The sequence below is a fragment of the Peromyscus eremicus genome, chromosome 1 (assembly GCF_949786415.1).
Source record: "Peromyscus eremicus chromosome 1, PerEre_H2_v1, whole genome shotgun sequence".
Classification (NCBI taxonomy): domain Eukaryota; kingdom Metazoa; phylum Chordata; class Mammalia; order Rodentia; family Cricetidae; genus Peromyscus; species Peromyscus eremicus.
Window position 1 is genome coordinate 22,292,738 of NC_081416.1, and position 15,388 is coordinate 22,308,125.

The 15,388-nt window shown below is 39.9% G+C and overlaps 1 protein-coding gene across 1 annotated transcript in view; it reads left to right on the top strand.

The window, feature by feature from the left end:
- The first annotated feature begins 539 nt into the window (after positions 1–539).
- LOC131896067 (cytochrome P450 2C29-like) overlaps positions 540–15,388 on the top strand; it is a 60,353-nt gene continuing 45,504 nt past the window's right edge. Inside the window, exons 1-3 of the mRNA XM_059246653.1 lie at positions 540–707; positions 2,953–3,115; positions 5,852–6,001. Of these exons, the coding sequence (XP_059102636.1) occupies positions 540–707; positions 2,953–3,115; positions 5,852–6,001 (481 nt within the window). The remainder of the gene's footprint in view (positions 708–2,952; positions 3,116–5,851; positions 6,002–15,388) is intronic.

Below are 15,388 nucleotides of genomic sequence, written 5' to 3' on the forward strand. Positions count from 1 at the left end.
AGAGAACAAGACCTACAGAACCAACTAAGCAGGGCTCTTACAGGCTTATAGAGACTGGAGTATGATTCTTTTGCCTGCTCTTGAGACCCCTTTCCTCCTACTGGGTTGCCCTGTCCAGCTTTAATATGAGGGGTTGTGCCTAGTCTTATTGCATCTTGTTATGCCAGCCCTGGGAGGCCTGCTCTTTTCTGAAGGGAAACAGAGGGGCAATGGATCTAGGAGAGAGGGGAGGTGGTTGTGGGAACTAGGAGGAGTGGAGGGAGGGGAGGCTGTGGTCAGAATGTATTGTATGAGAGACAAATGAATAAAAAGAAAAAAGAAAAAAAAGCCATCTGTACTACACTTTAAAGAAGGAAGAGTTGTGTTGAAATGGCAAATACAACGAAAAGTGTTAGGAAATGGGTAGTTTTGTTTATACAGATCAAAGTGTACTAAAGATAGAAATCCCTCCCACAGTCCATACACTGTGTACTTTTTGGAGCTGAATTTATAGACCTTTGGCGCGTATGCTTTCCAGTGTATTTGTTCATAGCGAGTCAATGGCTCTCTTTGTCATCCTGGTGATTTGCTTGTCTTGTTTGATTTTTCTTTCCCTATGGAATCAGCACTATGGCAAAGGGAAGCTCCCACCTGGACCCTCTCCTCTTCCAATTGTTGGAAATGTTTTGCAAGTGGATATTAAAAATATCAGCAAATCTCTGAGCATGGTAAGTGTGATTAGCTTCCTTTCAGTGATTTTCAATGAGTGAATTATGCATCCTCAGTACAAAGAAAATGTGGTTCTAGACTCCATGTAGATGTTACCAGGGACTGAGAAGAAAACCCTGACACTTGGGGTCCCAACTGACTAGTTTTGACCACTTATCTTAACAGAAGTGTAGGTATAGAAGTTAATAGTACAGCAAGAAAAGGTATTTAAATATCACCGTGGCCACTCTGACAGAGAGAGATCCAGAAGATTTCTTTGTGTTGACAGTCTTGAGGTTTTTGACAGGTGAAAAAGCAAAGGCAAGGCTTGAGGGGCTTGCACAGCACAGTCTTATTTATCAGTGCTGAGGAAGTTTCCAGTTCTTGAGGGTAGAGGACAATGCTCATTTGGTACCAAGGAAACTAATTTCCTTTTGTATTCAGGAAGTTGTTAAACTGGTCAGAGGCAACCTCCTGGGATTCTGGATGGGGTACTATGGTTCCCATGGTATTACTGCCCTTTTCTGGGGTATCTCCTTCACAGAGTGAGCTGCCTGTAGAGCTCTGCTGTTCCTGGTGGTTTAGAAAAATGATGGATGTCTTCTAGGGCACTGTAGAGTCTCTGTAACAGAACCTGTGACCTTGAAAAGACTTCAGTCGTGTCAGTGGCTTTAACATTGAAGCAGGAGGATTAAACACTTCGTATAAACACTGGAGTGCTTACCTAGCCTATAGGCAAAGTCCAACAGAAACTGAACCACAGCTTAAGGTTAAGGAGACAGGTATGAACTGAAGGCAGAGATGTTAAGATTGATCTCAGTTTCAGTTACTCACTAGGCACCTGAAGGCCCAAGTGAATAGTGAATGTGTGTATGATGTGTATGCATGTATATATGTGCACATGTGTGTTTGAGTGTGGGCACACATGTACCACAGTGATCATGGGACAGTCAGAGGACAATCTTGCCACTATATTTGAGACAGTGCCTTTGTCAGTCACTGCTGTGTATCTCAGTCTAGCTGGCTGTGAGCTTCTGAGGATTCTCCTGTCTGTCTCCTTTCTTGTTGTGGGAGTGATTGGATTGCATGTGTGTGTGTGACTGTGCCTGCCTTTATGTGAACATAGCAAGTGTTATACATGGAACTACCTCCCCAGCCAAAGAATGAAAACAAAATTTTTAATAGAAACCCAAGCCAGCTTCCAAGTCTGTGCTCTACTGAGAGCTAGAAGGAAATGGGACCCAGGAGATGATTTGTGACACTATGAGGGAGCAGAACAGTGTTCATGTCCTGTTCTGGGTCCTATTTTAGTAGAGCAATTATTCTCTGATGAATTGCATGGAAGATGGAACTGTGTTCAGTTACAAAAACTTATTGTATAAGTTCTAAAATCTACATTTTCCTATAGTATACATTGATTTGAAATGAAGGACATAACTAAGGATTCAGGAATTCGGAGAGTTCTTACCACATATTTTGGATAATGAATCAAAGACTGCTCTACCACTGATCCACATGGCAGCTATTCCCTGACATCTGAAGGAATGACCAGAAATCTATCTTTTCCCTGAAACATCCAGTCACCAGAGCACTCGCTGCCCCCACAGCTTCTTCATCCTGGGCAGGGAGTTCTGAGTTAACTCATAACTTGGGGCAAGTTTTAAAATATCCTTGAGATTTAATTTCTATTTCTTTAATATGTAATGTTTTCACACAGATTAGTTGACTGTGTTTACATTCAACAGTGATGAATGGTTACTTGGCTTCAGGCACTGTGCTCTGTGCATGCAACTGATTTTAAGGGTAATTGGCATGTATAAGCCTTATAGAAGGTACTTTTGGAGAGCAGGCATATCTATCCTGCTGTGTCCCCAGTGCTGTTGAAATTCAGAGACCTCAGCATAAAGGATGACATGGAGAATGGATGACAGGAGATGATTATAAGTGTACAAGAGGGGTGACTTTACTCAGGGAGAGAAACACATTGTTTATTGTAAGAGCAGGCTAGAAGAGAAATCTAATGCAAATGTATATTTGACAGGAAAATGCAAAAGTAAAATTTGAGCAAATACGTATCACAGTCTCCATTTCATAGAGGAAGAGTAGTAACAGCAATGTTGTCAAGAGCATAATGATAACGGCTATTTAACTGTCATTTCTTATTAAACTACTTGGTCTAAAATCAATGCGTGTGTGAATATTAAAATGTCTCTTCAGTATGAATGAACATATTTCCTTTACTGATCATCCCTGCTCTGTTTCCAGCTAGCAAAAGAATATGGCCCCGTGTTCACTGTGTATCTGGGCATGAAGCCCACGGTGGTGCTGTATGGATATGAAGCATTGAAGGAAGCTCTGGTTGACCGGGGAGATGAGTTTTCTGGCAAAATGCAATCATCATTACTCAGTAAAGTCAGCCAAGGGTTAGGTATGGCTCTCTGTTGGGGCACATCCAGGTCTATAAAAGTGGGAATGAAGTTATATAGGCAAGGAAACTGAGAGACTAGAAGTATTTGTAAATTTATGAATTATTTTATAAAAATTGAAAACAATTTAAATATAGCATATGAAAAGCATTTCCTTATGCCATATTTGTGTAACCTTTGTTCCTATTTGTCATCTGCCCACTGCACTCAGCCACTCCTGTCTGTGTTACTGATTCCCTTCTTCTCCCCAGTAGATCTTATCTCTGCTTTCACATATTTTCCTCTCTTTCTATTCCCTACTCTTAGATCTCTTCTTCCTCTCTCGTGGTCTTTCTTCTTTCAACACACACACACACACACACACACACACACACACACACACACACATCCTCTAGATTCTCTATAACAGAAAATTGCTGCATTTGTTTTTAAGAGTCTGGGTTCCTTGAAACAAATAATTTATAGTTTCATCCATTTCCTTGTGTCTTAGTAATTGGTTTCTATTGCTGCACCATGACCCAAAGCAAGTTTGGGAGGAAAGGGTTTATTTGGCTTACCCTTCCATTTTGCTATTTATTATTGAAGGAAGTCAGGATAGGAACTCAAACAGAGCAGGATCCTAGAGGCAGGAGCTGATGCAGAAGCCATAGGGAGGTGCTGCTTACTGACGTGTTTCTCATGGCTTGCTCAGCTCACCTTCTTATAGAACCCAGAACCACCAGTCCAGGAATGGTACCACCCATCCTGGGCTGGGTCCTCCCCCACTGATGACTAATTGAAAAAATGCCTTACAGCTGGACCTCATGGAGGCATTTCCTCAACTGAGGCTCCTTTTTCTCTGATGACTCTAATTTGTGTCAAGTTGACACACAAAACCACCCAGCACACCCTGCAAATGTGATTCCATTTTCTTTATGTTTGGGTAAATTTTGATTAACATGCATCAGTAGATTTTAGTGGCATTTGCTGTGACATTTCAGTAAACAGATAAAACGCTTACTGAAGAGTTTGGCTCTTTTTTCTCAACTTTCTCTGCCCTCTTCTGACTTCTAGTGTTCATTAATGAAATGTGTTGTTTATAAGAGATCATTAACCCATTTTCAAATTGATTAACTTTACACACAATGTCCCCATGAAGCATTAAGTTTGAACGTGTGACTACAGCATACTCATTTTCTATTACAGTCAGAAACATGACGATAAAGATACTGAGACAAAGTGACAAAACATCTTCGTCACCAAATATTCTGTCTCATGGCCTGAGGATGGATCTAGATGACTTTATAAGTGTGTATAGTGTGGGGATCAGTACAGATTCATGTATTTCCAGACCTGTATCCAGTCTTTTATCTTTAAAAATTGTAAGGAATATTTGTATATAGTGGGATGGGAAAAAAAGCACAGTCATGCTCTCTCTGCAGGAGCCACAGGCACTCAGTGTTTGTGTACTCCACTGATATTACAAACTTTTTTCTTTTAAATTATTTTAAGACCATAATAATATAATTACATCATTACTCCCTTCCCATTACTCCCTATACACCTTCCCATATACCCCTCCTTCCTGTTTTTTCAAATTCACGGCCTCTTTGTTCGGTAATTGTTATTGTATGAGTATATATAAAACCTGCTAAGTTTGTATATTGTTACTTATATTTTCAGGGCTAATCATTTGGTATTGAATAACCAAATAACATTCAGAGTTGTGGAGCCCAGTCTCAATGGAATCATCTACAAAACATTCCTACACCTAAGGCTTAGGAAACATTGTGGAGAGGAGGTGGAAAGATTGTAAGAGATACAGGATCAGGGAGTTTGCTGTGAGAATGTGTCTCCTAATAGTGCTAGAAGCTCTATATCCATGAGTCTCACCAATATGACTTCCCAAACATGAGGTGAAAAAGGATGGCACCAATAGACACGCCAAAGTGGATGGGGAAAAGTCTGAAAGGCCTCAACACCACACACAGAACTACAGGCAACTGAGGAATGTTGAGAGTGGAAGAAATAATTTTCCTCAGAACACTATTTCCACCAATTGGAATTGATTTTAAAACTTCAGAAAAAGTTCAGAAGTTTCTCAGGTCACAATGAGATTACATCCCTGTAACCTGTCTAAGCTAAAACCAGTCTAAGTTGAAAATGTACTTACCATAGTTAACCTAACAGACATCAGGGCCTCACATGGCACATTGCCGAGTATGGGTTATTGTCTTCCATGGTTGCATGGCTGATTAGGAGGTCTGGCTTGCTGCCCAAGGTTAGGAGGGCATATTATAATACATGTCAATAACCTAAGGAAAGAGGAACATGCAATATTCATATTATGGTTTGATCATGTAGCTATTTTCGACTAATTCATAGCAGAGAAGCCAGAAGTTGAAACACTGATAGTTGGAAACCAACTGTGTATTAGTTTTTGATTTTGAGCCTGGTAGCAAGCTGTCCAGTCTTCTGATGGAGCACTGAATGCTGGCAAAAGTGACAAGTGGTCTTTTGTTCCTCTGTGTTGTTGTCTAAAGCTTCCTTGACAAGGTGATTTTTTATGGGCTTATCTTTTACTTTGATCATGTTTTGAGTTTAGAGAATTTATGTTGAAGTTTCTAGATGTACAGATCACACAATACCTGCAAGAGTTTAAGCAAGCACAAGAGAGTCGGTATTATTACCTGTGATGAATACTCTCAACTAGAATTTATGATCTTTTTTTTTTTTTTTTTTTTTTTTTGTCCCAAAAGGCATCGTTTTCAGCAATGGAGAAATATGGAAGCAAACGAGGCGTTTCTCCCTCATGGTCTTAAGGTCTATGGGGATGGGAAAGAAAACTATCGAAGACCGAATTCAGGAGGAAGTCCTTCATCTATTGGAAGCACTGAGAAAAACCAATGGTGTATATCTTTTTCTATAATTAATAGATAAGCAAGATGAACTGTTATTATAAATAGGTTTTTTATAAAAGTCATGGAGACAGAAGTATAATTGAAGGTTACTCTGATCACAGAGGAACAGTAAGAAATGATGTAGTTATGATGCCAGCCTTCCCAGGACCCAGGCTGAGCAGCTTTTGTATAATTAACTTCAGTATTATCCATGGTTTTTGTTTTCATGTGATATTATGGAAGGAGAGAAAGCTAGAGGAAACAGGAAATGCTTTTTAAATTAAACATGAAAGTGGCACAGAAAATTCACCTTCCATCGGCAGGTTCTATCTAGCAACAGGACCGCACTTACCTGGACAAGAAGTGAAAAAGTGACTAGCTATGCTCACTGGAAGGAAAATAAATAAGAAAGTTGTTCAGTAACTTTTTGAGAAACATTGCAGGTGACCAAATTGTCTAATGTGTCAGGTACAATCATTCACATGGGAAAGTGTAAAATGACAGAGCTGTCTCAGGACAAATCTCAGTGCACGATTATATGCAAATGTAGGTGTAGGGCATAGGGGAGGAGAAAGAGTGGGCAGGAGAGCAGGTAGGAGGGGATGAGGTCGGGGTCACAAGATAAACACAGCTTTAGATCTTCAGTATCTAAATGTTTCTAAGAGCACCATTAATGCTCGGAGGTGGTGGAGCATGCCTTTAATCCCAGCACTGTGGAGGCAAAGGCAGGCAGATCTCTGTGAGTTTGAGGTCAGTGTGGTCTACAAAATGAGTTCTAGCACAGCCAGGGCTACACAGAGAAACCCTGTCTCAAAAAAAAAAAAATCATTAACATAATGTTACTTTCTTTTCTGTGGTAAATTGTGTTTTAAACTAATATTCTACAATTTTAAAATGCATATTTAGCAGTTTCTGGTAGTGCATAAAATGCAATTATTACAGACAGCATTTTTATAACCTGGTTTATCTGGGGATAAATTTGTGAAAATGAAGTGAGTATGTCAATGAAGGTTATTTGGATGATATGTAGTACCATGTTATGCACCAGACATGTGCAGAAATGGACAAGAACATACTGCATGTATCATGTATATTATTATTTTGAGTTCATTTTCAAATGTAATGTGTTGAGTATCCTCATGTGTTTACCACTTGATGGATTCCAGAATGTTAATGTAATATAGTATCGTGCTGATTTAGATGCAGTATAGTTCATCAATCACTCTACTTCTGACTGATGGATTTATCTCAGCCTTTGATGTTAGTAATGTAAAAATTTTCAGTGCCTGAAAGTCATTGCAGATCTTTGAGGTCTCTCCCAACTTCTTAGAATTAAATATATTTTTTTGGCTAACTGAGGTGCCTATTTAACATATCAAAGCAGACCTGGCTGCCAGGTTCTCCCAGCATCCTTTAGTCCCTACCTGTTGCATAGGATGGCTGGCATATTCTGCCCCCTATCCTAAATTTTTCCAGCCCAGGGGCTGGGCTTCCCTCACTCTAGTGACCCTCCCTATATAATTCAGCCATTTTGATCACCTGGTCCCTGTTTTGTCCATCCTTTACTCTCCTGTCTCTCCCCTTTCCTGTCCTCCCTCTCCTCACACGGTCTATCTCAGGCTCATGTCCACTCTGAACTTCTGCTTCTTGCTATGTGCTCCCTTTTATCTACAATAAACCTTCTACACTATAGCTAGGAGCAGTCGTGTTCTTCTTCTTCTTCTTCTTCTTTTTATTTCTTTTTTCACTTGTCTGGTGTTGAAATCCTAGAACTGTCATTCCCTTTCAACGAACTCAGCCTCTCTGAACCAAGCTGCTGATCTGACTCTCCTAAGGTATGTACAGATCCTGTTTCTGCTGGCTCCTGCTATCGATCAAATCTGACCCCCAGTTCTAGAGTCCACCTTCTCAGTTACCTCTCCCCTCCTAGGGCTCTAACCATTCCTCTCCTTGTCTATGCCACACATGTCTCTCCAGCTCCTAGAGACTTCTACACTTCCCAAGGCACCTGCCTGGGAACTCATCTCACATCTCCTGTGTCTGGCCTGCTACATCTTTCTGGGTATCTCTGCTAAGGACACTTACTGTCCCCTTTTTGCCCTGCTCTTTCATCTCTCTCTACCATGTAAGTGTCATGCTGAGATGCCTGCTTTGTCTACTGTTATTACAAAAGCCACACCAGTGTGCTAGGAAGCTGCTCTCACCCTACTTGGGCCCTGGTCACATGGAAAAGGATGCCTCTCCTCTGTGATTCGGGACATTTTCCTCTCTGACAAATTTTCTGTTCTGCATAGGGGATGCCCCAGTGGAAATTCTTGTCACAAGGACAGACACCGCATTCACCTCAGCTATTTTATCTCACCATCCCCTAGGCATCTGCAGTCCCACTATGCTACCTCTGGGCTCCCACCTGAAGTCCTACAGCGTCTGCTTTCAGCTCTCTCCTGAAGTTTCCTCTCTCGCTGCCTCCCCTGTCTCTTCCTTAAGCCCTCCCAGGCCTCTCCTCCCTTGGGCATATCTACTCCTGCAGCTTCTCTAAGCCTAAGCTCATCTGGGCTACAGGTCACTCTAGAAATTCCCTCCAGTGAAATTTCATTTTTTAAAAAAAATCTTCTCTCTTTCCTTCTGGGACTACACCCAGCTTGGCCTCAGTACAGATCAATGGCCAAAGATTAGCATGCTCAATTTTCAATTTCTCTCATATGGTAACAATTTCTGCCACTGCACAAAGGACCCCAAATCTCTTACATCTAGACTTGTCTTGCTTTACACTCCCAAAGTCTCTTACCTCTCAGGTTCTTCTACTTTCCACTTTTAAAAATCTTTTATCTCTACAATTTCTCTGCATTCTACTTTCAAAAAAAAAATCCCTTAAAACTATGTGGTAAACTCTATCTCATTTTTTTTTGAGACAAGGTTTGTTTGTGTAGCCTAAGGTACCCCGAATTTCACTCTATAAATCAAGTTTACTTTGGACTCACAGAAATCCTCCTGCTTCCTGCCTCCCCAGTGCTGGGATTAAAGGTGTGCACCACAACTGCCTGGCCTATCTCAGGATTTGTACATTCATTGGGTATGGTTAAAAAAAGTCTATAAGATCTGTAACCAAATTTGGCTTAAAACTTGTAACAAAGGTCTATTATTAAAAATCTGTACATTGGTAATATTTGCTACAACTTACCATTTATGTGAGTCAACTCTTGTTTAAAATACTGTGTATGTAGTTTGGATTCAACTATTGTTTAAAAATAGATCTAAAAAATAGGTATTTTAACTAACAGCCGTATGGCTGGCAGCTATCTTTACTAAGGTTGAAGGGTACATGCCATGTGACTTCACTACCATTTTGATTAAGATGACCACATTGTGTAAACCAAGAAAGGCAACACTCATAAAGCTTCTCAGGCCCACTGAGCTCTTAGTTTAACATTGTATCTCTTTGTAGACTAAGGAAGCAACAGCAAGTCTCCAAAATATTTGTATTAGGATGGATTTTTGTATAATAAAAAATTCCTAAAGTTAAAAAGGTATACTCAGGTTAACCGATCTACTTTAGAGGTGTATATGTCTAACTTCTTATGTCTTTGCTATATACTCAACACCAGGCTTCTAGTTACATTTGATAATAAGATTTATAAATTTCTATGACCTACTCAGGTTCACAGTAATATTTGTATAGCCTCTTTGTCTTTGCTCACTTTGTTAGGCTTTAGCTTTTTGGATAAACTAAGTCACACACAAAAAAACCTGTAATATTCTGTAATGGTACACTATAAAAAAGATCAGGAAAGTTCCCAGTCTCTTTATGGACTGCATTTATAGATTAAAGTTTAGTGTATTTATGGTTTAGTTCTATTTTGATGCTAAAGGATCTTCAATTAAATCTTCAACTCAAATTTTTAAGGCTCAAACTTAACAGGGACAAAGTTGTAAAATCCTAATCTTATATAATCTCCTAGATTATTATAAACTGTTTAAGATAATTAAGGCATACAAGTTAATTGTTTTTTAAGGTTGAGCCTAAATAAAGCAAGTAACTAATCAGGTATACTTAATAGATATGTGGTCCTTGAGCTCTTTGGAGATCTGCTGAATATGGCATTTAAAATGTTTAGTGATAAAGCTTCCCATGATAGAAAGGCATGCAGGCTCCCACTGGGAACTCTTGGGTATCCAGGGAAGATAGATGGGGCATGAGGACTCCATTTGAATTGTAGTGACACTGGTCACTGGGCAAAATTGCCCCATACCTTGCCTGCTGCCAGGGCTCTGCTGAAGCTGTGGACACTTTTTGGTTGACTGTCCTACTCTGCCTGGTCAAGGTTGGGTCATTCCCCTAGATTCCTTCTCGGAAAGAAAATCTCTCAGACCTGGGTTTGGCTGCCAAAGTATGCTGCTGCTCTGTATTGCAGCTACAACCTCTGCCCCCAGCAAGGCCATCAGGACCCTGGGGTGGTGGGTAGGTCTCTGCCATTTTAATTGATACATATGCATATAAATGATACCTCATGCTATGGTTTATCTTTCTCAGATCTCTAATGATATTGACTGACTAACTGTAGTCTTAACAGCAGCAAGCTTTAGCACTTCTCCTGCAAGGATACAGATGATTTCTCTTCACAAGTAAAAATCAGGCCTTAGGTCTCACTTTCTAGGAGCTACTGAGTCTCCAGCTGAGAAAGATACACAGTTTAACCTTGCTACTAGACTCTGAAAAGAGATAAATTCAACAGGTCTCTAACTATTTACTATTCATTTCTTTAAAGGAACTTGCTTTACAATAATTGCTCTCAGTAATCAGCCACTTGTGTCTCATGGTAAATGATTAGATACAGAAAATTTAAAGTTCATGTGAGTTCTGAGGATCTTGAAAGTGTTCTAAGGTATACAGATAATGCAAATTGTAAAGATCTAAGAAAGTAATTTAAGGTATGTAAAGGTTTGAGGATATGAAAGCTTAAATATACAAGATATAAAAGTATAAAGCTGTTTCAAATTTCTTTCAAATTTTCTTATGCTATTATACTAAAAGTTCTAAAGTTCAAAATTTCAGCACCAGTCAATGGAGTTCTAAGCTAGTAAAGAACTGAGTTCTATTTTCAGTCAGAAGCTCAATATTTTAAACTTCCTTTGGTTGTCTTCTAAGTGTAGACTTGAAAATACTTCTCATGGTGCTAAAAAAAATCTCTGTCCAATCTATATATCCAGCATTTTGGAAAGAATGTGAATTCTTTCAGCCCAGAATTATTTTTGAGCCACCAAGCTTTTACTATGACTCAAAGGCATGAGTCTACTGCCTTTTCTACAATGTGGTGTGAGAGCCAAAGTTACATTTTAAGTTTTAATTACTCCACCTAAGAGATCTATGTAATAAAAATGCCTCTGATCTGCAAGTCCCTTACATAAGGAAAAATAGTTCCTGAAATGCTGGAGGTTGTTGTTTGTGGGAGACAAGGCTCATGTTTTCATTCCCCTAAACAAATTTTTTGACCCATCTGCGCTGGATGTGCTGGATCACACGGTGGGTGGGGAGTACGTGGGCAGGAAATATGTGAGAATGTACCCTTACCCCTGATTGGAGGTGGGCAGGAGGTATGCAGGCAGTAAGCAGGTCAGGATGTATACTTGCCTCTGATTGGACCTTGTGGGAAATGTGGTGATTTATGGGTTTTGCCTTCTTAAGCCCCTGCAAAACTTGATTTGGGGCTTGGATATGGACCTGGCCAGAGCCCATCCACCTGGCCAGTATTTAATTAAAGCTTGCTTCAAATTTGGCTTTAAACTGTGGTAATGGTCTTATTCTCAATTAGTGAGATTAACAATGGATTTTAGTACAGATTACAAACAGTGGTAATGCTAACATATCTAAAACTTTTTACCTCTTTTTGTAAACTTAAAAAAAAATTGAATGCTTCAGGGAGTCAACTTGGACACACCTCTCACAGGACAAGTGGACTCTGGATAAGTACTCATAAGTTTCCCCCCCCTGTCTATTCCTGAGGGTGGGGCCTCTCCTCCTTTTCCTGGTCTTGGGATTTCCCTCCCGCAACTACCAGGAGCGTGGCCTGAAAGTTTCAAATACACACCCTGGCTAAAAATTTTCCCTAAATTCCTTAACTTTACCCTGTGTCCCCTCGCCTGTCTGTCCCAACAGGTTTCGGATCAACTGTAGACTGCTCCAGCCATTTGCCAGCCCCACCCAGGTATTCTCTCAGAATCTGATTCTAGAGCACTCCAAAGTGGATAGCCACAGGTAGTCCTGCTTCAGGAGCTGCCAAAGCAGTCCGAGTTTCTCTAGCCTCGGATGGTGCCGTAGAGCCTGGACGCCAAGTGAAGCAGCCTGCACTGTCCCTTTGCTTCCCAGCCTGGGCCAGTATTCCAGCTTCCTTGAGTCCCCAACATGAAACCCCAGTGTCAGCAGAGAGTAGTCATAGAAAAGATTACATCATCCCTGATCATTTATCATCAACAAAAAGGCTGGGATGTTAAGTCTCAAATCTGGCACAATGGCTGAGGGGCCTATTTGACATATGAAAGCAGACCTGGCCACTAGGTTCTCTCAGTATCCATCAGTCCCTACCTGGTATAGGGTAAAGCTGGCATACCCTGGCCCCTACCACAAACTTTTCAAGCCCAGGAGCTGGGCTGCCCTTCCTCCACCTGTCCTTCCCCATTTTGGTTACCTTGTCCCTTTTGGTCTACCCTTTACTCTCCTCTCCTCTTACATGGCCTGGCTCAGGGTCATGTTCCCTCTGGACTCTCCCAGATGTCCTGGTCTCTGGCTATGCTCCCCCTTTTATCTACAATAAATCTTCCACCATAAAAAAGTAAAATTTTGAAATTTGAGTAAGTAAAAAAATGTATTTGAGTTATACATATATGATACGTGATTTTGCATATCTAATCTAATAAAATTAGTCGGGCAGTGGTGGCCCATTTTAATCCCAGCACTTGGGAGGCAGAGGCAGGCAGATCTCTGTGAGTTCGAAGCCAGCCTGGGCTACAGAGTGAGTTCCAGGAAAGGTGCAAAACTACACAGAGAAACCCTATCTCGAAAAACCAAAAAAAAAAAAAAAAAAAAAAAAAGAAATGTAATATACTATGTATAGTATAGTACAAATGTAATGAAATACAGTGCAAGCCTTGTCTGAAAATGGTGTAAAAGATCAGAGAGATTATGACTTTCCATCATCTCCTGACCTAAGTTCATTCACACTTGGCTTCATCCCACCTCTCCACTGGAGCTCACACTCTCAGCAATGCTATTTCTTCATTGCATAACTCAAAACACAGGAAGTCTCTTTACAGGTTGTGTAGACCTATTGTCTTTGTAACTTCTATCTTTATATTCAGTTGCTTGCTTCCCTCTGAGGTCGTAGTATGGTCAACACAATTGACAGCACATAAATGGTGTCATTAGTCTCATAATCATACTTTCTGGAGATCAGAGTGATGCCCTAGTTGGTCTGTAAATGGTGAAAAGATCAGGGAAGGGTTGGTGCTTTGAATTTCCATATTGATTAAGAGGTGGGTCTAGGATGAGGAGTCCCTGTGTCAGTCAAGGCTAGCATGGGTTGAACTTCCTGCCTGTGTTAAAGGAAGGCACACTGGGCCTTTTAGTCCATGTGTCCACATGTGGGTGCAAGAGTATGAGTAAGGGATGAACCTAAGATAAACGTATGCACTACATTTTTTAGTATATTTTCTAAACTACTATGTATAGTTTCAAATATATGACTATACTTTTACTTTCTGTCAGCCTTACACAAGAAAAGCCCATTTGAATTATCTTAAGTGTATTTTCTTAAATATAGGTGCATGTTTCCTCTGTCTATTAATCTCCCCTCCCACCCCACCCCAAATTACTGATGTCTTTTCTTCATGCTGGATTATGTGGGCTTTGTAATTTGTAAATACATGAGTGTACTTGTTGGGAACAGATGCGAGTTGTATTTCTACTGTGTATTCTTTTTTGAGAACTTGATACACAGTCTTAGTATATTTAACTTTCACAGCCATCTCCAATGCATGATTTCTTCTTTTGTAATTATTGTGTTTTATATATATATATATATATATATATATATATATATATATATATATACATACATGTGCATACAACCTACTAAGTCCATTTAGCATTGCTTATAGGTATATGTGTCCAGAGCTGAATATTTGGGATTTGACAACCTCTGTGGGAATTTTTCCTTGGAGGAATGATTCTCTGTCTCTCAGCAGCCATTGATTGCTTTGATTGTGTTGATTGGGCCAACACAGGGACTCCTCAGCCTAGACCAACCTCTTAATCAATATGGAAATTCAAATTCATCTAGAGATAGGAATATGTGGAATTTCCCATCCGGGTTGCCATGTCAACTGGTGTCATGCTGTTCTTATTCAGGCAATTGTTGAGAATTCATGGGAGCATTTTCCATATCATGTTTGGGGAAACTCTCTAGCAGCTGATGTCCTTGTCCTCTGGCTCTTACCATTCTCTCTTCTTCCTTTTTCATGATTTTCCCTGAGCCTTAGAAGTAGAGGCTGTATTGCAGATGTATCAGTTAGGGTTGTATATCCCACAGTCACTTATTCTCTGCATTTTGACCAGTTGAAGATATCTGTAATAGTCTCCATCTGTTGAAAAACAAACTTCTGTGAATTATAAGGATAAACATTCATGATATATTTAGAAATTAAGCTTAAAAAACTGAGATTTGTATTTAGAAGATAATTATAAGTTGATATTTTCACTTCCTCTAGTACCGGAAGGCTCTGACTTGCTATCTCAGCTTTCCCACAAATAGAAGGGGCGGTATTTCTTTTTGCAAAGCAGATCTCCGCCTTTGTGCCCTGAATTCTGTTTCATGTCAGCCTCCACTTGGTGCACTCCAATCTTTCTTAGGAAATTGAGAAGCCCTCATTCTCATGGAACTGCCTGGAGCACTGTGAATGTAGACGAGCTGCAAATGTAAGAAGTATCATGGGTTTGCCGAGATTGTGAATATCTCATTCACAAGTTTAACATACTTCACACATGTTGGCTGTTTTGAATGTTTGGGATTTAATAAAACATATTATAAATGATTTTAAAAGAAAATAAATTGATTTAAGAATTGTTACTAAGATTTGTATGTATATTGTGAGTAACTGTTCATGCATAGATTTAAATTGCACCCATTTTATAAATATTTTTAAATGTTCTTAAGTTCCTGTTTTTTTCCGTCTTGAAAATGAGGGCTTTAGAAGCCTAGTGAAAAGAAGAGAATATTTGTAGACTACAAATTAGATGGAGCTCATCAGATAATTTATTTGGGAGACAGAGAATAAAGTGTCTTTCAGGCTTGTTGAGGTCATAGTGATGATTCTTCTCTAGGTAGCACACACTCCCAACTGTTT